The sequence below is a fragment of the Pongo pygmaeus genome, chromosome 17 (assembly GCF_028885625.2).
Source record: "Pongo pygmaeus isolate AG05252 chromosome 17, NHGRI_mPonPyg2-v2.0_pri, whole genome shotgun sequence".
Taxonomy (NCBI): domain Eukaryota; kingdom Metazoa; phylum Chordata; class Mammalia; order Primates; family Hominidae; genus Pongo; species Pongo pygmaeus.
The window spans coordinates 94,407,255-94,431,577 of NC_072390.2; the positions used below are offsets into that span (position 1 = coordinate 94,407,255).

General features: G+C 38.3%; 1 protein-coding gene across 7 annotated transcripts in view; it reads left to right on the top strand.

Moving 5' to 3' along the window:
- The window catches only part of ATP9B (ATPase phospholipid transporting 9B (putative)), a 305,466-nt gene that overhangs the window by 58,363 nt on the left and 222,780 nt on the right, over positions 1-24,323 (top strand). For 6 of the 7 annotated variants that reach the window (XM_054460401.2, XM_054460402.2, XM_054460403.2 and 3 more), the window contains 2 exons: positions 12,437-12,495; positions 21,611-21,662. In XM_054460401.2, coding sequence (XP_054316376.1) covers positions 12,437-12,495; positions 21,611-21,662 — 111 coding nt within the window. The remainder of the gene's footprint in view (positions 1-12,436; positions 12,496-21,610; positions 21,663-24,323) is intronic. The other variant, XM_054460409.2, reaches the window with a different exon arrangement.

The following is a 24,323-nucleotide window of genomic DNA, read 5'->3' on the forward strand; positions in this document are numbered from 1 at the left end:
CCACCATGCATGTGAAACGACAGTCAGTCAACAGCCTTAGACCAGAGGGAAGTGCGGATCTATATGAGGCATCACCATACACCACTAGGTTGGCTGTAATTTTAAAATATAGAATATTGAGTGCCGGAGAGGATCTGGAGAAATTGGAATCTTTGCACATTGCTTGTGGAAACAAAGTGGTTCAGCAGCTGTGGAAAACACACTTTTAGTTTCTCAAATAGTTAAAAAGAATATAAAGCAGGGACCCAGTGTTTATTTAGTGTTTATTCACTATTCACAATAGCCAAAGGGTGATAATAGCCCGGATATTCACTAAAAGATGAGTGGATAAACGAATGGATAGCAAATTTCTACAATGGAATTTTATTCGGGCATAGAAATCATGAAGAGTTACTACATGCTGCAACCTGGATGAACCTCAAAACATTATGCTATGTGGAAGCCAGATGAAAAAGGTCCCATATTGTGTGACTTCATCTATAGAAAATATCCACAATTGGTAAATTAGTAGAGATAAACTGCAGACTGGAGGTGGCCATGGACGAGCGGAAGAAGGGAGCACGAAGCATCTGCCTAACAGGCGTTGGGTTTCCTTTTTTGGTGATGAAAGTGTTTTGGGACTTGATAGAGTTGGTCGCACAACATTGTGAATACAGTCAATGCCACTGATTGGTTCACTTTAAAATGGCTTTTTATGTTATGTACGTTTCGCCCAAAAATGTCATAAAATGTTGAGGAAGACCTTCTGCTGTTATGTCTTTTGTACTTCTGTGATACTTGAACTTCAGGTACTTTAAAAATAATTTTCAGTATGTTTATTTCAAATGTACATGAAAATTTACCATTTAAGAAAAATTAGCCATCATTGCTGGTCATCTAAGAAGTAGAAGTTTCACATGTCAATAATGATAATGATAGCTACTTTTTTACTTCCTTGTGTGGGTCAGATAACATTCAGAGTACGAGTTCTCATATCCAGCATCGTCCAAGCGGGAGTTGATGTGCTCTCCGAGTTCTAGATGAGAAAGCTGCGGTTCGTGAATAGTTTGCCCTGAGCCACAGTAATTTTAGGTAGAGCTGGTGCTTGAACCTAGATCATTCTGACTCCAATCCAGTGTTCTTTCAGCTGTGGCACACTGCTTCATGGCTGGTGGTTCTGATACAGATGTTTGATGAGTAAAATCTGTAGTATTAAAAAATGCGTCAGTTTAGGCTTATTATTGAGCACAGTTTAAAATTTATTTTTTCATGAAGAATATTTGCTGTTGACCTCCTCCTCAGTTTCCAGTATTTCACAGTTACCTCTTTGAATGGCATTGGTGGCAGCCTCCTTGTGTGCCTTTCTGTAGTTTGCTGGACCATATTTACAACATCTGGCCTGTGTCATTTTGGAGTTCTCAAGCACATTCTTATAGATGTAAACTGGAAGAATGTTGTCTGTTACTTTTTTCTTTTGAAAAGGAAAGCCACTTATAAATATGCTTTGTTTGGAAGCAGAAAATATTTTAACCAGTATATTATCACAATCACACTGGAATTATTTTGAGTTATCTTGTGTTTTATTTTCTGATACTTTTTTGGGTGTAGGAATTTTCTATGTATGTTGCTGTTACTTTACTTTCTTCTTGTTTATGACTGCTTGTTTTTGTTTTGTTTTGTTTTTAGTAGAGGCAGGTTTTCACCATGTTGGCCAAGTTGGTCTCAAACTCCTGGCCTCAAGTAATCCACCCGCCTCAGCCTCTCAGAGTGCTGGGATGACAGGTGTGAGCCACCATGCCCAGCCTTTCTTGAAGTGTACTTAAATCATTTTTGTTTCCGTGGTCTAACATCTGAGCAGCATTTGAAAAGGATCCATCCCAGTATTTCATTCAGAAACATTCAGTATACATCATGGTATTAGATTGGTGCAAAAATAGTTGCACCAAGTAATTTTGTCATTGGAAGTAATGGCAAAAACCGCAATTACTTTTGCACCAACCTGTATTTCTGCTATGTAATGATATTTCACAAACACCTTCCATTCGTTATCTCGTATTTTTAGTTCTCTGTGGCTGGACCAAGGTAGATATACTCAGATGTGGCCATGTAGACTCAGGAGTGGTTACACACACACACACACACAGGAGTGGTTACACACACTCTCAAGTGGGTAGATATACACACACACACACACATACACACACACATACTCTCAAGTGGGTAGATATACTCGGGTGTGGCCATATAGATCCAGGAGTGGTTATAAACATACATACACACACACTCAAGTAGATACATAAACTCATTACCACTGTTTCTTCTCAGGTCACCCTTAGAGGATCTGCGTGAATTCATTTCTTCATGATATATCAACTAGAAGTCTTTCCATCCTTCCTTTTCACTTGAGATGTGTGTGCTACCTCCAGGTCTCACCAGTGCTTCTAACCAGGGAGATACTTCTTAGTTGCTAAAGCCATCTGAGGTCTGCCACCCGCAGCCTTTGAACAGCCCTTAGCTGGGCCTGGCTCATGGGACTTTACCGGCGGCCCTGCAGCTCCTGGCCTGGCTCCAGCTCTGGCTCCAGCTGTCTCTTCTGCCTGAAGTGGGAAATGGACTCCTCACTGCTGATATTGCTCCGTCTTTCCTTTGCAGTAGCACTCTCCTTTCAAAGTAAAAAGTATTTTCAAAAAGTGAATCTGATGCCATTTTATGGCTTAGAAGCCTTGAGTCGCATGTGACTCTCCAGCTCCCTGTGGCCTGGCTCTGGCCGCCTGCTCCAGCTCCTTCTGTGATTTCCGAAGTGTGGTTGCACTGGTTTTTCCTTTAGTTCCTTGGATAGGCCTCTCTTTTTCCCTCTTAGAGACTGGCTTTTAGAGTAATAGCCACTCTGTCTGGTGGTTCTTGTTCTGTTCTGTACTGTTTGGCCACTTCCTACTCAAAACTTCAGGTTTTATTAAAAGATTATCTTAGAGAGTTCTGCCTCGATTTCTTCCAGTGTTATTCCCCACCCCAGCCCACACATATATCCCATGGCACCTGTACCTCCCTGTGGGGAGTGGCATTACTCTGAGGGCTGCTTTAATTCCTGGACTCTCAGTTTCATGAGCTTGGGGTCCTGGTTTCCCCCAGAGTAAGTAGAGTCATTGGCACGTGGTGAGCACTCAGTGAACTGAGGCAGTCAAGAAAGAAAGAAGTTTCAGATCCAGATGAAAGTGCTGAGCCTGGTCTAAGGCCAGGGGGCTGCCCTGTGAGGTGGCACCAGTTTGCGTTTCCATTGTGCTGACAAATGTCCTTCCTTGCCCGCTCATTCCAGTTAAAAAAATTTCATTGTTCATTTGTGATCTTTTATAAATTACTTATTTAATACCTTTTGTTTCTTTATCTATTTTTACCTTATTACAGTTTTTCTACTAAAAGGAATTTGCCTTTGTCACATGTAGCAAATGTTTTTACCTTGACTTATTTTTAAAAAATCATTTTTCTTGGATGTAATGTATAATTTTTATGTAATTCAAATCTCCTGATCTTTTGTGATTTTTACTTTAATCTTAGAAAGTCTACTCATTCCCAATATAAGTGAGCATTGTGTTTTCATACAGTGTTTCTGGATTTTCATTTTTTGTAGTTAAGGTTTACTGCATTCGTAATTTTGCATTAGTATACATCTTAAGATGTATACTATGTGGAGAAGGGATCTTTCTTTTCTTTTTTTCCCCACAAATGCTCAGCAGTTGTTTTGAAACCATGTTTAAAGTTAGCAGAGTTCTTCCCCAGACCTTTGAGACTTAACCAGGTTTGTTGTCCAAGGACTCAGAAAATGAGCTGGCTCCCCTGAACCTGTGCCTCTCAGCCTGAGCACAGTATGGGCCTTATGTGCACCAGAGCTAATCTCAAGATGAATTTTATGTTTTATGTTACTTAACATGAAAAGCCCCAGACTCCAAGTCATCCTTCAGATTCTGCATTTTAATTACCATGGGATACTGTGTATCTTTATTCTTACCCTTGGTCTTTTTTCACTGTGCTTCCAGAATTCATGTTCTGTTTTTCCCTTCATAACCTGAAGCTTTTCTATCTATGGATTCCTCTCTGAATGTGCCTTCTGGCTCTCATTAAACTGTGGCTCTTTTCTGAGGGCCCACATCCTAAACAGACTCTTTGGTGGCCCTAGTTTTGGCTCCTGTAGCCTTAGCGCCACTCCACCTGCAGTTAGGCCCCTCTTTCCAGCTCATTTTCTTTAGTGCCTGGACATCAGTTCTCTTTCAACCTCCAGTTTATTGACTTTGCATCCTTTCTAACGTTCCTAGCCCCTTCGATCTTCTATTTGAAGAAGTCCAGTTGGTCAATTTTATTTATGATTGTGCTTTTGTTGTTCTAAGAACTCTTTACCTAACCCCGGTTTACAAATGTTTCTGCTCTGTTTCTCCTGTTTTCTTCTAGAAGTTTTTTTAGTTTTAGGAATTATACTTATGAATATCCATTTTGAGTCTATTTTTGTCTACTGTGCAGAGTATGGGTGTTTTTTTGCATATGGCCATTCAGCTGTTGTCAGTACTGTTTTTTGAAAAAGTGATCCTTTCTCTACTGCATTGCCTTTAAACTCTTCATGTAAGTTTATCTCTGGACCCTCTTTCTGCTCCATTGATCTGTCTGTAAACATCATGCTCTTTTGGTTACTGTTGCTTTATAATAATTTTTGAGATCAAGCCTTCCACCTTTGTTCTTCATTTTTAGAGTTGTTTTTGTTAAGGAAATACAAAGGGCCTACATTTAACAACTAATACTAGTGTATTAATACAACTAATTATTAATAGAACTAATTAATACAACTAATACTAGTGTATTATTCGGCTTGCCAGTTTCTACAAAAAAGCCTTCTGCAGTTATGAATGGGATTTCATTGAATCTGTAAATCCATTTGGCAGAGAACTGACATTTTAATAATATTTAATGTTTTGATCCATGTGTGAGGTACATCTTCCCCTTTAAAATTTTTTTCTCAGCAGTGTTTTGTTGTTTTTTGGGGGTTAGTTGTCTTTTATCTCTGCTTTTAATATTTTGTTACTGGTTTTGAGCGATTTGATTATGATGTGCCTAGGTGTAATTTCCTTTATGTTTTTTATGCTTGGGGTTCATTTAACTTTTTGAATCTGTGGGATATAAGTTTCATTAAATATGGAAAGTGTTTAGCCTTTATTTCTTCAAGTATTTTGTTTCCCTCTCCAGTGTCAAGGTTTCCAGTTATACCTATGTTAGACTGTTTGAGGTGGTGACACATTCATTGATGTTTTTAAATTTTTCTTTTAAATTCTTTTTTCTGTTTTATTTTGCACAGTTCTATTGCTGTGTCTTCAGATTCACTGTTCTTTCCTTCCGCAAGGTCTATTCTATTGTGTGTTAGTCTGTTCTCATGCTGCTGATAATGACATAGCCAAGACCAAGTAATTTATAAGGAAAGAGGTTTAATTGACTCACAGTTCAGCAGGGCTGGGGAGGCCTCAGGAAACTTACAATCATGGAGGAAGGGGAAGCAAACACGTCCTTCTTCACATGGTGGCAGCAAGGAGAAGTGCAGAAAGGGGAAAAGCCACTTACAAAACTATTAGAGCGCACTCACTATCACGAGAACAGCATGAGGGTAACCGCCCCATGATTCATTTACCTCCCACCGGGTCCCTCCCACAGCATGTGGGGAGTATAGGAACTATAATTCAAGATGAGAGTTGGGTGGAGACACAGCCAAACCATATCATACTTTAATTTCATTTGTTGTATTTTTTATCTCAAGCGTTGATTTTGTGTCTGGAAGTTTGATTTGGGTCTTTTTTGTATCCTTCATGTCTCTCACTTTCTGGTCTTGGGAATACAGTTTTCATAGCTATTTTCATGTCCATGTCTGCTAGTTATAACATTTGTGTCAGTTGTGGGTCAGTTTTGATTGAATGGTTTTTCTCCTCATATGGGTCATATCTTCTTGCTTCTTTGCATGCCTATTAATTTTTTATTGGATGTCAGACATTGTGAATTTTATCTTTTTGGGTGGTGGATATTTTTATATTCCTGCAAATATTGTTGAGTATTGTTTTGGGATGCTGTTCAGCTACTTGGATAGGCCTTGCTTTGTTGCATCATTGGACAAGATCTGGGGCATGCTCCATGGGGTTGGTTATTCCCCAGCGTGAGGCCAGACGTGCTCTGTGGGTCATGGGCTTCTCCAGTCTGGCTCAAAGGGCACTTTGTAAACATGGGCATTCTCTGTTCCTTTTGGATATCCGCCTGTCACTGCCTTCTTTTCTGGACACTCGCTCTTTCTCAGCATGCAGGCATGTTCTCCTGCAGGAACTCTGCCCTGGCCCTTCCTTCAGCCTGCATGCTCTTAGATGCCTGTTCGTGGCTCCGCACTGTTTCCTGACTCCTGGCTCCAATGCCTCCTTTTCTAGGAGTCCTCTCCTAACCCTGCAACAGTCACAAATGCCCACCTTTGCCCTCCACCAGCATCCTGGGCCGTGTGCTCTGCCCTCATTTTTCCATAGCACCTGCTACATTCCAGCATGCCATACACCCTTTCAATGTGTGCCATTGTCACTGATGTAGCACAGGTGCCTGCAGTAGGAACTGGAATGTAGTAGGTGTTGAGGAAATGGGTTAAGTACTGTCTTCAGATTTTGTGGAGGTTTACTGAACTTCTTTCTTGAAGTATGTTTTCAGTGCTTTAATACATTTTAGGATTTCATCCATTTGAATTCGCCTCTGTGGAGTGTTTTACAGCCTACAGTAGTAATGCCATCTACATCATAAGATAAATTGTAACTTTTTGTTAAACTAGAATTTTTACCAGTATTCATGTTTATTAGGTAAGACATTTTAGAATTAGCTAGAAGATAACAGTAATTTTGTTCAACTCAGTTTCTTGGAATTATTTTTAGGAATGTTTATATGAAATATGTGGATGTTGTGGCCTGCAAAGAAACTAATACGCTCAAGTGACACAGTTTTACCTGAGAAAGCTCTGGCCTGGACCTCAGTGTTTTTGACTTACATTTCACACACCTTTGCAAGCAGAATGGAGAGGAATCCTAGTTTGTTCACTCAGCCACTTCATCACGAAATGTTTATTGTGTACCTGCTTAGGGCTTTGGCACATCCCATTTACTTACTTAAACGATATGCCTCAAACTCTACAGAGGTACATGGATGTGAGTAATTTGGCAATGAGTCTACCTGCTTTTGCAGTTGAAGATCTTAGAGATCTAAGTTTTGTTTACTTTGATCAGCATATTTATTTAGTTTACTTGTGAGGTGGTAAACTATCATCTCAACTAAATTTGTTTATAGAAAAGTAAGTTATACTTTATTTCACTTTAATGGATGGATATTAAGATTTAATGATTAATTACTAGAAGTATTAGAACCTTCTGTTCATTATTGTTGTTCTTACATTAAAAAAAAAATCAGTATTGGCTGGGTGTGGTGGCTCATGCCCGTATTCATAGACTGATGTGGGTGGATTGCTTGAGCTCAGGAGTTTGAGACCAGTCTGGGAACACGGTGAAATCTCATCTCTACAAAAAATACAAAAATTAGCCGAGTGCGGTGGTGCGTACCTGTAGTCCTATCTACTCCAGAGGCTGAGGTGGGAGGATCACCCGAGCCAGGGAGATCGAGGCCGCAGTGGGCCATGATTGTGCCACTATACTCCAGACTGGGTGACAGAAAATAATTTAAAAAGTTACTTAATTATCTATCACTCATACCTCGTGTGTGTGTGTGTTTGGATATAAATACATTTTTACCCTTAGTTGCTAGTATTTGTGTTGAGTAGGTCTTACTTTGCTGTGTGCCTTAATCCCTTATGACATTGACTCATTTTAACTACTTAGGACATTTTACTTAGGTTGTAAATTCCTTTGATTTTAAAATGGGTTAATTTTTTATAGTAAATCCACAAACCAGTAATGTCATTTATTATCATTATCGAGTCTGTTCTGTACATAATCACGTGTGCTAGACTTTGACACAACTGCAGTGCTGTGGGTGTTTTACAGCAGGATGTTTTATATCACAAACATGTGACTCCCTCCTTGTGCTACGGTGGCGCATCGGCTACTACATCACTGGGACGGTAAGAATTTTTCAGCTCCATTATCATCTTATTTTCGCCAAAGTGGCTGTATTTTATTTTGTTTTTATTTTTATCTTTTAAATTTTTGTGAGTACATAGTAGGTATATATATTTATGGGTTACATGAGATATTTTGATGCAGGCATTCAATGAGTAATAATCACATCAGGGTAAATGGGGTATCCATCCCCTCAAGCATGTATCCTTTGTGTTACAAACAGTCCACTTACACTCTTTTAGTTATTTTAAAATGTACAAGTATTTTTGACTGTAGTCACTTTGTTGCTCTAGCAAATATTGTTTTATTCATTCTTTCTATTTTCATACCTATTAACCATCCTCGCTTCCCTCCACAACTCCCACTTCCCAGCCTCTGGTAATCATCCTTCTACTCTCTGTCTCCACGAGTTTAATTTAATATGGGTAAATTTTGGATATGCATTTGGAAAGAAGAAACTACGTGTCATAGAAGTATATTTCAGTTACCCTTTAAACTTATAGTAGGAGCTGAAATTTAGTTTACTCAGATATTTAAATATTGATAGCATTTTAAGCACATTATTTACAGGTATATATAAAATATTACTGGTATTAATGTGGGTTATTAAAAGCTTCACAGAGGTTAGACTTGCTGTGTAATTAAGTCTGGGAAGGGAGGGATTTCAATCCAAGGGAGCAAGTGCTGGGAGCTTCTGCGAGTAAGTGGAGGGACGAGGTTCCCGGTGAGGTAGAGCGGGGGCCGGCAGAGATGCAGGAGCCAGCTGGTAAAGCCTGGCAGTTAACTTAGGGTCCGTTTTGAGGAACTTATATTTTTTGATACAAATATGGTTATCTTCTAAATAGTTATCATAGAATGGAATTTTGGGGGGGGGAATTTTTTTAGTTTTTTCAACTCATTCAGTTGGAATTAGGGAAATTATAGTATTATATTTTCTTTACACAGGCAGAAATTAATGACTGGTAGTGGGGTTGGTGGGCAGGTTATATGTTTAAGAATCATTAGTATAAGAACAGGTGGTTATGGCCGGGCACGGTGGCTCATGCCTGTAATCCCAGCACTTTGGGAGGCCAAGGCGGGTGGATCATCTGAGGTCAGGAGTTCAAGACAAGCCTGGCCCACATGGCAAAACCCTGTCTCTACTAAAAATACAAAAAAAAAAATTAGCCGGGCGTGGTGGCGAGTGCTTGTAATCCAGCTACTTGGGAGGCTGAGGCAGGAGAATCGCTTGAACCCAGGAGGTGGAGGTTGCAGTGAGTCGAAATCGCACCACTGCACTCCAGCCTGGGCAACAAGAGTGAAACTCCGTGTCAAACAGCAGCAAAAAAAAGAGTAGGTAGTTATTTGGTATACATTTGGATCTTTCTCAGAGGAGCCCATACAACTTGTTGTTCATGAGAACAAGTGAGATGAATGCTTTTCCTCTATGAGGAAAAACCCACTTATGCTATTATGTTTCTGAAAAATAATGGAAGGGAACATTTATTGCTAGAAAGATTTAGTGGAAATATTTAATTGAAATAGTTTAGAGAGTGGAAGGTATTGTTGTTACCTTACTTGGTGATACCGTTTGGCTGTGTCCCCACCCAAATCTCATCTTGAATTGTAGTTCCCATAATCCCCATGTGTCATGGGAGGGACCCAGTAGGAAGTAATTGAATCATGGGAGTGGTTACCCCCATGCTGTTCTTGTGATAGTGGGTGAGTTCTCACGAGATGTGATGGTTTTCTAAGGGGCTTTTCTCCCTTTGCTCGGCACTTCTCCTTGCTGCCACCATGTGAAGAAGGACGTGTTTGCTTTCCCTTCACCATTATTGATTGTAAATTTTCTGAGGCCTCCCCAGTTATGCTGACCTGTGAGGCAATGAAACCTCTTTCCTTTATAAATTACCCAGTTTCGGGTCTGTCTTTATTAGCGTGAGAACGGACTGATATACTTGGTCACTATTAACTAGTTCATTAAAAAACAAAAATCTGATAATACACGACTTACTGAGTGTGCACTTGATAGTATATTGAATAGGATAGTTTTAAGAAAAAAATATGTCATTAGATTTAAATACTAGCATTTACATTGAAACGTCTTTGCTTCTGTATTAGAGCTTCCTTCTCTATCAAGTGCAAATCTGAGATTGTTAAATTTTGAGTGTCCATTTCCTAAACACTTTGTGTCGTTGATTGCTCTGTAAGATTATTGAGGCCAGGTGACAGTTGTGTGTTTTGTATGTGCACAGTGACTCTTAAAATTGAGAGATTTTTCTGTTGTTACTAGCCTCTCTCAAATCTGATATTAGTATAGTACTAGGATCAGTTGTCAGCTCCGTCAGCAAAGTGTTGGCCAGAAATCAAATACTTAATGTAAGTGTGGGCTGTTAGAATGTGGCAGAAAAGGTAATTCGTGCTGGACCTTCACTGGTGGACAGGTGTGTGAAAGCGGGTAACTTTCCTCCCCTGTCTTCTCTGTCCAGTGCCTTAAATGTTCTTTGGCAAAGAGGACAGCAAATAAGTTATTCAAGAAGCTAGGACTTGATAACAATATGATCATTTCTTCAAAATTTAGATATGTGTACTTTGAGCAGATATATAAGGTCATACTATTTTGTTACTGTACTCTGTTTAGCTTTCTAATACTTTGTTCATTGTGTAATAGCATTTTGAGAACTTTTTATGCTGTATTTGATCATAAACTTTTTTTGTTAAACATGTAATTGAAGGTAATTTCCATAGAAATTAATCGTCATCACTATATAATGCCTGAAAATTAAAGGCTATTAAATATGTTAACTCTCTTACCATGTTACAGAATAATAAATCTCTCAGAAATGTTAGATCTTAATTACAGAGTCAGAAAGGAATATGTTTTCCCTTCAAAATGTTTTAAAGTTATTTACTGTATTATGTGTTATGACTATAGTGTTTCTTTTTCTCTCCTTTTAAGATGTGTTGATTACAGAGAATGTGAAAAAAATAGAAGGAAAGAAGGGTAGATTGGATAGCTAGGAGAGAGAGTGAAATTAGATGATGAAGTAGGAACTTTAGGTCAGTGGGGCATCTCTACTGCCGGATGCTTTGCTATGAAAAGCATAGCAGTGGGGGAGGAGGCCTGAAGCTCCTAATGCTCACAGGAATTAAAGTGGACATTTTATTACAATTAATGATTTTAAAGCTCTGTTAAGATTTGTTTCACGCGTAATTCTAAAGAGCATTGCTATTTTATAATATAAATAAAAACAGCTTCAGCCCTTATTGGCTTGTATAATTGAGGCATGTAGAAACAAATACAACATAATGCATATAAAAGATTTGATATCTCCAAATCTTTAGGAACAGTGTGATACTACTGAAATACAGCTGCTTTAAGAGGTATTTGGGAAATACGATCTTTTAATAAGTTGGATAGGGATCTAAAAGTCAATGTAACGAGTGTAATGTTAGTTTTTGAATAGCTGTCAACATAAACCGAATGTAAAAGGAAGGAACATTTTCCCTTGTTAGGACAGTAATTACAAAAATGTAAAAATTAACACACAAGGCCATTGCTAGTCTTAAAAGAGAGTGAGACAGGGAGAGAGTGAAGAAGTGAGAGAAAGAGGTTGGGAGAGGCCCAGGAAGAGAAAGAGGGGCAGAGACAGACAGAACGGGAGGAAGGGAGGGAATGAATTTGCCTGTTTTGTTACCCAAGTATGTCTCAAATTATGTATGCAACATTCATCTACTCTACATCATATTATACATGATACTTAAGTATATATGAAACTTTATCAATGACTATTCTACATTAGATATTTTGTAGATAAGAATTTATTCACATAGAGAAATCACTTTTAGTAATAAAGCTTTAGATATAACTTTTTCAGTCTTCTCCTGTGTTGGTAAAGCTATTGATAGAGGGTGATTTTATGTATAATTTTCTTTATTTCTTTTTTGGTCAGTTATGTGCTAATTAATACCATTTATGATATTAACTTAAGGATTTTTACATCTCTGTGTTAAGTTTTAATGCTCAAACCATTTAGTAATATTTCTGATCATTGTTAACTTGACTTGGAACTGAAACAATTACAAAACATGGGAATAGTCTTCTGAGTGTAGTCCCCTTTTAAATTACTATGAAGAAATTCTCCCTCTGTTTTTATTGGGAGATAAAAAATTATTTGTGTTTGCCAGTTTACTAAGAGAAGTTAATTATTAGTGACTGTCTGAAAGTATAAGTATAGGGAAATTTCTAAAGTTTTTTTTTTCTGTAGCTTATTTCTAAAGTAATTTTTTTTAATTGAAAGTTGAACTTGGGTGTGCTATTGTTTCCTTGAGTTGACTGTACTTCTTCTTTTTTTAAGGTAAAGTGCCAGTTAAGAGTTCAGACATACAAGTTGGAGACCTCATCATAGTGGAAAAGGTTGATGATTTTTAAATATGTTTTAGACCTATGTATGCTAGTTATTAATGTTTAGCCTGATTATAAGTAACTTCTGAATTTGAAAGAAATTGAGACATGTATTTTGAATCATAATATCCTTGTGTAAGATTTGTTGTATGTGAAGAAAAATCTAGATTTTTGTATATTCTGTTTTGCTAAAGTATATTTCAGTGTGTGCAGGCAAAGTCATATTTTTTCTGAAATAAGATGGTTAACTGCTTAATGTTGCATTATCAAGATTATTTTATATCATCACAGAATTGTATTCAAACCTGTTTATAATACTGTGCTTCAGTTTTCAGAACTTCCTCCTACAGAGATAATCATCCGTCAATATCCATGAGAGAGTAGTTCCAGGACCCCACCAAGGATACCAAAATCCACTGATGCTGAAATTTCTTATATAAAATTGAATAGTCTATGCATCAATAAATCCTCTGTATACTTTAAATCAGTGGTCCCCAACCTTTTCAGAACCAGGAACCAGTTTTATGGAAGACAGTTTTTCCATGGACCAAGGTTCAGTGGGCTTGTTTTTGGGATGAAACTGTTCCACCTCAGATCATCAGGCATTGGATTCTCATGAGGAGCGTGCAGCCTAGGTCCCCTGCATGTGCAGCTCACGCTCCTGTGAGAATCTGATGCTGCTGCTGATCTGACAGGAGGCGGAGCTCAGGAGGTCGTGCTCGCTTGCCCTGCGCTCCCCTCCTGCTGTGCAGCACCATTCTTGGAAGGCCCGGGGTTAGGGACCTCTGCTTTAAATCATCTCTAGTTGATTTATAGTACTTAATATAATGGAAATGCTGTCCAAATAGTTATACTGTATTTTTTTATTTTTGTTTTATTCTTATTTTTTATTTTTATTTTTTTCCTGAATATTTTCTCTCAATGCTTGGTTGAATCCCTATCTATGGAACCCGTGGATACAGAGGGCCAGCTGTAGTTATATTACACATAATTATTGGATATAATTCATATAGTTAAAAAATTTAAGAGGGAAAAGTGAATAAAAGTAAAAGCATTACAAAAGAAGAAGTTTAGATCAATGTAGGAAGAAGCTATAAGAAAAACATCAAAGGTCCAACATGGAGATCGTCAGGGCTGCTGGTGGTGTGGAGAGTGACTGAAGGTTCAGGCTGCATCTGGAGGGAGCTGGTGGTATGAATAGTGACTGAAGGTGCAGGCTGCATGTCGGGGGAGCTGGTGGTGTGGAGAGTGACTGAAGGTGCAGGCTGCATGTCGGGGGAGTGCATTCAGAGTGCTCTCATCTATCTCATCCCCGACCACATGAGTACGCAGGACACCTGTGTCTGTGTTAAGGGAGTTCGTTCCCAAGTGCTCTCATCTGCCTACTTCCGTGACTGTGTGAGTAAAAGGGCTCAGGTCACAAGAAGGAAGGAAGTGGAAACCCAGGAACACATATCAGAGGAAACCAACTGAAAACAAATAATAAAATGCAGACGTACATTCTAATGGTCTAAATACGAAACAGAATGGATAAAAAACAAACAAAAAACCCAAGACGCATCTCTATGTTGTTTACACGAAAGTCTCTTCCAATACGGTGACATAGGATGAAAGTAAAAGGGTAGAAAAATATATACAACGTAAAATTAAACAAAAGTAGTAGGAGCTATGTTAATGTCCAAGAAAGTGTACTTCAGAGTGAAGAAAATTACTACAGACAAAAAGAGATATTATACAACAATAATAGGATTAATCCATCAGGAAGATACAATGATCCTAAATTGGTACTCACCAAACAACAGATCCATAAAATTCGTGAATCAACAACTGTCAGAGCTGAAAAAAGTAGACAAGTCCAGTTACAAGTGGGTACTTCAGCACCACCCTTCAGGCGTTGGATAAAAGTAGTGGACAGACGCTCCGCAGTGATGGGGAAGATTTGCATAGGACCATCCAGCAGGAGTTGCCTAGCATGCATAGACCACCGTACCTGTCAATAGGAGAGAACACATTTATTTCAAGTGTCTATAGAACATTCACCAAGATAAGCCATTTTCTGTACCATAAACCTCAACAAATTGAAAAGAATTGAAATCCACACAGAGTGTGTTCTCTCACTATAATAGAATTGTTAAAAATCAGTAACAAAGGCAGCAGGAAAACTCTAAAACATGTGGAAAGTGAACAGCACACTTTGAATTAATTTATAGGATAGGTAGTCTCAAGGAAACAATACATACAGCTGAATAAAAATGAGAATTCTGCATTCTGGAATAAGTGGGATGCGTGTAAGGGCACTGCTGGGAGGAATTCTGTAGCATGAAACTCCTATGGGGAAACAAGCAGAGGTCTTGGGTCAGTAATCTAAACCCCTACTGCAAGAAATTAGGAGAAGACAGCAAAGTTAAACCAAGGCAAGCAGAAGGAAGGGAATCATAAAGATACAAGTAGAAGTCAGTAAAATGGAAAATAGGAAGACAAGATAGAAAATCAATCAGTACAAAAGCTGGTTCTTCTAAATAAGTTAATAAAATTGATAGACCTTTAGCAAGCAAGACTGATCAAAATAAAAAGAGTGATGTCACAAATCACCAGTATTAGTAATGAAATAGGGGCTTTCACTATAGATGCTGCAGCCATTAAAAAGACAGTTATGAAATACTACAAACACCTTGATGCTCATAAATAGAAGAAATGGACAAATTCTTCTGAAACCATAAAGTATAAGAATTCAGTCAAAATGAAATAGACAATATCAATAGTCCTGTAGCCAGTAAAGAAGCTGAATTAGTAATTTAAAGCTCTAGGAAGGAAATATCTAGGTCCAGGAGAACTCCTTAAAACCATTACAGAAGACTTAGCATCAACTTTGCACAGTTATTTTCAGAAAATAATTGAGAATGGTACACTACTCAACTCATTTTATGAGGTAAGGAATATCTTTATCTCAATACCAGAAAAAAGTACAATAAAAGAAAACTGCAGCCCAGTTGGTATCAGCAGTATATAAAGAAGAGTAATACATCACAACCCAGTACAGGTTATTCCAGGTATGGAAATGTGGTTCAGCATTCTAAAATCAAGCAGTGTAATCTACCCTATCAACAGAATAAAGAAAAATCACACAATCAGTTGTTGCAGGAAGACCATTTGACTTAACCCAACACTCATTCATGATAAAAACTCTGAGCAGCTTGGATTAGAAGGAGAGTAACAATATCTTGTTTAAAAAGAATCTACAAAATACTTAATGGTGTAAGACTGAATGCCTCCTCTCTGAGACTGGCGACAAGGATGTTTGCTGTTACTACTCTTATTCAATGGCACTTCTAGTCTGTAAGGCAAGAAAATAAAAGACGGATTAGAAAAGAAATAAAAATGTCTCAATTTGCAGATGACATAACTATGTATACATGTACATAAATACATATACATATATGTTGAAAACCCCAGCGGATCTATAGAAAATCTCCTGGAACTAGTGAGTTCAACATGGTGTCAAGTTATAAGATTGATGCACAAATATGAACCTCATTTTTATATAATAATTAAAATGTGGGCACAGAAATTAAAAATGCAGTACTCTTACAGTCATTGCTATGAAAATGAAATCTGTGCTGAAACTTAAAATGTGTTGATAAAAGTAATCTAAGAAAACATAAGTAAATAGACCCATCTCTTTTCGATTGGAGCCTTCTACATTCCAGTTTTCCCAAAATTGTTCTGTACACTTAATACCATTCCTATCAAAATCTCAGCAGGGTTTTTTCTTCTTATTTTTAAAGACATAGATAATCTTATTCTAAAACTAATTCAGAAAGGCACAGGTTGTAGAATAGCTAAACCAACTTTGACAAGAAAAATAAAGTGGGAGGAATCACCCTTGATGTTAAGGCATATTGCATAGTTTACATTAGTCAACATAGTGTAGAAGAAGGATAGAAACAAAGGTTAACAAAACATAGAGAAACCGGAATTAGACAAAGGTGTGAAAACGATTAAGTGGAGAAAAGGTAGCCTTCTCAAATGGCGCTGGGCATCCTGAGGTTAAAAAAAAGATCATGGACTTAATGTAAAATGTGAAACTGCAAAACTTTTAGAAAAAAATATATTTAGAATCTAGGAATAGGAAAATATTTCTTAGACTTGATACCAAAAGGACAATGTGTAAAAGGAAAAATTGACAAATTGCATATCATTAAAATTAAAAATGTGTGCCTTGTGAAAACCATGTGAATACAATGAAAAGCTACAGATGGAGAAAATATTTGTAAACCATATATTCAACAAAGATTTCTGTCTAGAATATATAAAAACTCCTAAAACTTAACAGTAAAAAAAAAAAAATTTGAAATTAGAAAATGAGCAAAAGATTTCAACAGACTTTTTGACAAAGATTTACAGATAGAAAACAAACACGTGGGCCGGGCACGGTGGCTCACACCTGTAATCCCGGCACTTTGGGAGGTCGAAGGGGGCGGATCACGAGGTCAAGAGATCGAGACCATCTTCACCAACATGGTGAATCCCTTTCTCTACTGAAAATATAAAAATTAGTTGGGTGTGGTAGTGTGCACCTATAGTCCTAGCTACTTGGGAGGCTGAGGCAGGAGAATCACTAGAACCCGGGAGGCCAGAGGTTGCAGTGAGCCAAGATTGCGCCACTGCACTCCACCCTGGTGACAGAGCAAGACTCTATCTCAAAAAAATAAAAATAAACACATGAACAGGAATTCAACATCGTTAGTCATCAGGAAATGCAAATTAAAACACAATGAAATATCAGTATGCATCTATCAGAACAGCTAAAATGAAAAAATGGTGACAATACCAAATGTCGGAAACAATGTGAAGAAGCGGATCACTTGTATATTGCTTGTGGAAATACAAATAATACAGTTATTCTGGAAAATCGCTGGATGGTTTCTTAAAAAAAAAGTGTAACTATCATACTACCCAACAGTTGCACTCCTGGACGTTTATCACAGAGAAATGTTAAATTATGTTGATAGAAAAACCTGTGCAGGAATGTCTGCATCTACATTATTCACAGTAGCTCAATTCCAGAAAGTCCATATATCCCAGGTGGGTGACTGGTCAGAGAAGCAGCTGTGCGTTCACACCGTGGCATGCGGTGTTAGGAGAACACAGGGCTCCTTGCTCTTGTGGTGCCCCTAGTCTTGAGGGGAAGCAAAAAGAAACAAAAAGTGTCCATAATTATTTGAAATTATCTAGTTTGTTTATGAGTACTCCATAGAAAATAAGACAGAATAAGGACATAAAGAGTCTGAATATGACATTTTAAAAAATACTTTTAAAGGCCGGGCATGATGACTCATACCTGTAATCCCAGCACTTTGGGAGGCCAAGGCGAGAGGATCACATAAAACTAGGAATTTGAGACGAGCCTGGACAACATAGACCAAAATTTAAAGAATTAGCCAGACACAGTGGCACACATCTGCTGTCCTAGCTACTTGGGAGGCTTAGGCAGGAGGATTGCTTGGGCCCAGGAATTCAAGGCTGCAGTGAGCCATGATCATTGTTGAAACGTATTAGAGAGACCAACGTAAATGTAAAGACAGCTCATGCCCATGGTTAGAAGTATATGTTATTCAAAAGGCAGTGTTCCCTAAATTGATCTATAGATTCAGTGTTACCCCTCTCAAAATCCCAGTTGATGTCTTTGCAGAAATTGACAGGCTGATTCTGAAATTCATATGGACATTGAAGGGACCCAGAATGGCCAAAACAATTTTGAAAAAAGACGGACAAACTTTGAATACTCGCACTTCACTATTTCAAAACTTAATACAGATTTACAGTAATCAGCATTTACAGGAACTAGCATTACATTGAGAATCCAGAAATAAACTGAAATTTATGGTTAATTGATTTTTGGCAAGAGTGCCTAGAAAATTTACCGAGGTGGGAGTGTGTTTGGGCAGGTGCTTTTTTGACCCCATGTTCTTTATGAGATACATCCATGTTGTTGTGTGGAGTTGTTACCCACCCATTTTGGTGTTATATAGTGTAGTTTTTATCTATTTTCCTGTTGATGGGTTTTTAGGTTACATCTAAGTTTTGCCTATCATGAAGGATACTTTTGTGTCATATTTGACTATATTTCTTGGTGCATACATCCACACATTGCTGTTGCGGGTGTGCCTAGGAGTGGAGCTGCTGTGTTTTGGGTTATGCAGTTCTGCTGTGGTAGAACCTGCACGTGGTTTTGCAAAGTGGTGTACCAAATTCTACTCCAATCAGCAGTGCCTTGGCGTGTTTGCCAGCATGTGCATTTTCAGCCTTTTAAAATTAGCATTTCTGATATGTATGTAGAAGTGTGTGTGTGTTTTTTTTTTTTATGAAGTTCTGGGATACATGTGCAGAACGTGCAGGTTTGTTACATAGGTATACACGTGCCATGGTGGTTTGCTGCACCCATCAACCCGTCATCTACATTAGGTATTTCTTCTGATGCTATGCCTCCCCTAAACCCAGAGTGAACAGGCAACCTACAGAATGGGAGAAAATTTTTGCAATCTGTCCATCTGACAGAGGGCCAATATCCAGAATCTACAAAGAACTTAAACAAATTTACAAGAAATGAAACAACCCCATCAAAAAGTGGGCGAAGGATATGAACAGACACTTCTCAAAAGAAGACATTTATGCAGCCAACAAACATGAAAAAAAGCTCATCATCATTGGTCATTAGAGAAAAGCAAATCAAAACCACGATGAGATACCGTCTCATGCCAGTCAGAATGGCAGTCATTAAAAAGTCAGGAAACGACAGATGCTGGAGAGGATGTGGAGAAATAGGAACGCTTTTACACTGTTGGTGGGAGTGTAAATTAGTGGAAGTGGTTTTAATGCATATTTCTATGAAGTCTAATAAGATTCACTACTTTTTCATATGATTTTGTGTGTGCCTGTCTTTTATGTGACAAGCCTGCTAAAATCTCTTGGCATTTCTCTTCTGAGTTATTTCTTTTCTTATCAGTTTGTGGGCTTTTATGTACTCTGGTTTGGAGTCTTTTTTTAGTTATATATGCGTTGCAGATATCTTCTTCTTTCCTGGCAGGCTGTGTTGAACAGAAATTCTTAAGTTTAATGAAATCTGCTATTAATCTTTTCATTTAAGGTTAGTTTTTTAAGACAGTTTTTGTTGATGGTCTTTATTAAGCATCCTTACCTCTCAAAAAGTCATGAAAATATTCTTGTCGTGTTTGGTGAATGACGACAGTTCAGTGGGGAAAGAACTATTTTTTTTTCTTTTAGGCATTTTATTATTTTGGCTTTCACATTTAGAGCTGTAATTCTAGATAGATTTTTGTGTTTACATTGAAGTCGAGGTCAGATGTCGTCTCCCATCATCCCCTGACGGTACTGGGTTTTCTCAGTGCTGTTGATTGAAAACACAATTATTTCCCCACTGATTGGCAGTTTCATCTTTCTCATAGTGTCCCTATATATGTGGACCTATTTTTGGATATCTAGTTTTGTATTGGTATAATCATCTGTCTTGGTGTAATCTCATCTTTTCTTAACTACTCTATTTTAATTTAGTTTTATTAGGTTGTACAGTTAATGCTCACATTTAATTTCTCTCAACGATATTTTATAGTTTTTTGTGTAGAGGTCTTGCACATCTTTTATTGGTTTCATGCTAATATTAGTTTTTTTCCCCTAGTGTTAGAAAGAAATAGCTCTATCCAATAACATAGCTTTCTTCAGCTTTAACGTGTTACCTGTTGACTGACAATCCATTTACCATTTATTATCCATTTATTTACCATGGCTAGATAAGTCTTTACTTAGCTCTCAAAAATCATACATAATTCATGACATTATGTGACGTATTCTTAGTACAATTACATATTTTTTCTTTAGACTGCTATAGCTTTCCCAGTTGATAGAACTATTAGTGATAATGATTAAATGTATGAATAGTGACTTGTGAAAGTTTTTATATGCCATAAAATATCTTTGAGTTTTTCTGTGTCATGAAAGAATATCTCCTCAAATCTGTGGGGTTTTTGCTTGTTGGCTTGCTCAGTCATAGATTTATTCTTTCACATCTGTTAAGTGTTTTGTGTATGATGTGCTCTGTTTTGTGGGCATTGGAGGACCACAGTCGTCCTCACTTTCCAGGGTCATTTAGTCTAATAGGGAGGACATAATTTTTTATAAGGCAGTACCTGCTGTGTTACATGTACAGACTAACAGAGGCCACAGAAATGGCAATATTTAACGTTTTTTTCAGACATAAAGCTTTTTTTTTTTTTTTTTTTTTTTAAACAGGGTCTCGCTCTGCTGCCCAGGCTGAAGTGCAGTGGCATGAACATGGCTCACTGCTGCGTTGACCCTCCTGGCTCAAGCCATCCTCAGCCCTCAGCCTCCCTAGTAGCTGAGACCACAGGCATGCCACCACACCGGCTACTTTTTAAACTTTTTGTACAGGTGGATCTTTGCCATGTTGCCTCGTCTGGTCTCAAACTCCTGTCCTCAAGTGATCCTCCCATGTTGGCCTTCCAAAGTACTGGGATTACAGGCGTGAGCCACCATGGCTGGCTGACATGAAGCTTTTTTTTTTTTGAGATGGAGTCTCGCTCTGTCACCCAGGCTGGAGTGCAGTGGCACAGTCTCCACTCAGTACAAGCTCCGCCTCCCGGGTTCACACCATTTTCCTGCCTCAGCCTGTAGCTGGGACTACAGGTGCCTGCCACCACGCCCGGCTAATTTTTTGCATTTTTTTTTTCCCCAGTAGAGACGAGGTTTCACCACGTCAGCCAGAATGGTCTCGATCTCATGACCTCATGATCCACCTGCCTCAGCCTCCCGAGGTGCTGGAATTACAGGCATGAGCCACCAGACGTGAAGCATTTTAAAGTCACTACTACCTATCATTATATGGCTCACTCATGGGGAAAAAATCTTAGCATTTCAACTAAAATGCGAATTAAAATATCAATTTTTTATATACAAATTGTGTTCGTTATTTCAGCACAATTTTAATTATATTATCTTAGTTGTTTTCATAGTTATTTCTTCTTTGGAATGGAATTGTGTTAATTTGTAAACCTGCATACAGATAATTAATCTTTTATAATGCTCTTTGCAGAATCAAAGAATTCCATCGGACATGGTGTTTCTTAGGACTTCAGAAAAAGCAGGTATTTTTACATTTAAAAAAACTTACCTAACTGTATATTATTATTGCAAAAACAAATGTACAAATATCTATACAAGCAAAAACTGTTTTCCTTACATTTTTAGTATGCTGCAGCAATGAGGAATATTCTATAGAAATGCTATTTTACTTTGAATATAAGCACATGAAACCTCTGAAAAAAGAGTCCACATTTTCATATGAAGCTACTTTACAAAGAAAAAACACGTGCTCCAGTTACATTGCTATGATTTAGTATTTTCATAGTTTAATTTTCACTTTAACAGGTAAAAGTAAAAAGTATCCTATAAAAATTTTCTTTGAATGACAATATATTGAATTCATTACAATCTAAATTATATTTAATTGTCAATATTTAAAAGGGTGTTTCCTGTGAAATATGTTTGTTTAAAAATAATCCTTTCAGGACCTATGTATCCAATGAGTGTTTTCATTCAGATTCATACTGACATCTAATTAAATGATGATGTTACTTAAAATTTGATGGCTATTTTGCATTTGCAGTTTTATTCAGCAATTCAGCAAATACTTATTAACCACTTATTATTAATATGTACCAGGCACTAATTGTTGCTTAAGATACAAAAGGGAGCAACTTTCCAAGAGTTTATAGCCTTGGTGGAAGTGCATACATTGACAGCAGTAATCCTGATTGTATAGGTACTGTACTCAGAAATGTTTGGGGCTATGTGGGAACAGATAATTTTGCCTATTGAGTTGATGCAGACTTTGCAGAAAAAATGCTGTTTATATGACCTGAGCTTTCAAAAATACAAAGATGGAAAAGAGGTAATTGGATAGAAGCCCAGTGTGGCCAAATAGAAAAATTGTTGGAAATTGGGAAACCTGAGTTTGAATCACTTTGGCCAGTTTCTAGTTATGGGACCTTGCCAAGTGTGCACACGTTTTCATCATCTCTGAGATGAGGGAGGTATATCAAGTAATATCCAGAGTTTTTTTCTGCCCTACATTCCTGACATTATTTATAAATGAACAGTAGTTTTTATAGGAAGCTAAGCATGTCATTATTTTTATTAAAAACTCAGCATATATCTTATTTCTAGTGTGAAAACTGTAGAAAGGACTGTTAGATTTCAGAGTTGTTGATTTAATTTTTCTCATTTATAAACAACATACTTTTAGGAGGGACATTTTTGTCAAAGAAGAAGAATGTTTTCTCTTTTGAGACGGAGTCTCACTCTGTCGCCCAGGCTGGAGTGCGATGGCGCGATCTCCGCTCACTGCAAGCTCCGCCTCCCGGGTTCACGCCATTCTCCTGCCTCAGCCTCCTGAGTAGCTGGGACTACAGGCGCCCACCACCATGCCCAGCTAATTTTTTGTATTTGTAGTAGAGACGGGGTTTCACCATGTTAGCCAGGATGGTCTCGATTTCCTGACCTCGTGATCCGCCCACCTTGGCCTCCCAAAGTGCTGGGATTACAGGCGTGAGTCACTGCACCCGGCCAAATGTTTTCTCTTTCTACCAGTTGTAGTTACATGGTTACTTACATTGTGAGATGAATTCTGCGATTAACGGGAGATCAGCTCTACCCAATAATCAAGTGACTTCTGTACACTTGATACGTTTATTATGTGTTGTTTCATGTGAGCTTTTATTTTCCCAACTGTGGCAGGGACTGGCTGGCTACTTCCAGCCCATTTCTCTTTCCTCTTGGAAACACAGCTAGACTCCCTTTCCTGCCTAGTTAGCTGGTCCCATGTCACTGAACTCTGGCCAAAGAGGGAGAGCCAAGTCTGTATGCCACATCTAGCCCTGCACCTAACCTCTCCTGCAGGCACCTGCTCATCTCTTCCACCTTGCTGGTTAGATGGCCATGACTAGGGCAGTCTTGGAAACTGCTTGTTAAAGATGCCAAAGCTTCCATCAGCCTGGTGTCCTGAATGAATGTATGGAAGAGAGCCCCTCCCCTTGCATTATCACATGGACTCTGTATAAACTATCGTTAAGCAGTTCCATTCGCAAGGCTAATCTTTCACGATAGCTGGTGTTTCCTTAACTGATTGCTCATCCTAATTGCTCTTCATTCTGGAAGCCTTCTTACTAATTCTCTTTGCAAGTGGCATTATTTGCTTTTGAAGTGTTAATGCTTATATTTTGAGGCCATCATTTGCCAATATTGGAGTATAATGTGATCTTTTTTCAAGTAATTCTGCTCTTCTTAACAATAGTGTAATGAGACCATTTAGGTGCTTTTACAGTGCAGTGGGTAGGCTGCCTTCATAGTTTGTCACTGCTGAGTGGGAGAACTCTGCAGGCCCTCCAGTCCCCGGAAAGGCTCATCTTCTCAACCACAGACGGAGGCCAGAATACATATCCCTTGATCGTGGGCGTGTAGTCCTTCTGTGTGTTGCTGGGTTTGATTTGCGACTGTTTTGTTAAGGCTTTTTTTGCATCTGTTTTTAAAGGATGTATTGGACTGGGCGTGGTGGCTCACACCTGTAGTCCCAGCACTTTGGGAGGCTGAGGTGGGTGGATCACTTGAGGTCAGGAGTTCGAGACTAGCCTTGCCGACATGGCAAAACCCTGTCTGTACTAAAAAAAAAAAAAATATATATATATACACACACACACACACACACACACACAGAGAGAGAAATTAGCCAGTCGTGGTGGCACAGGCGT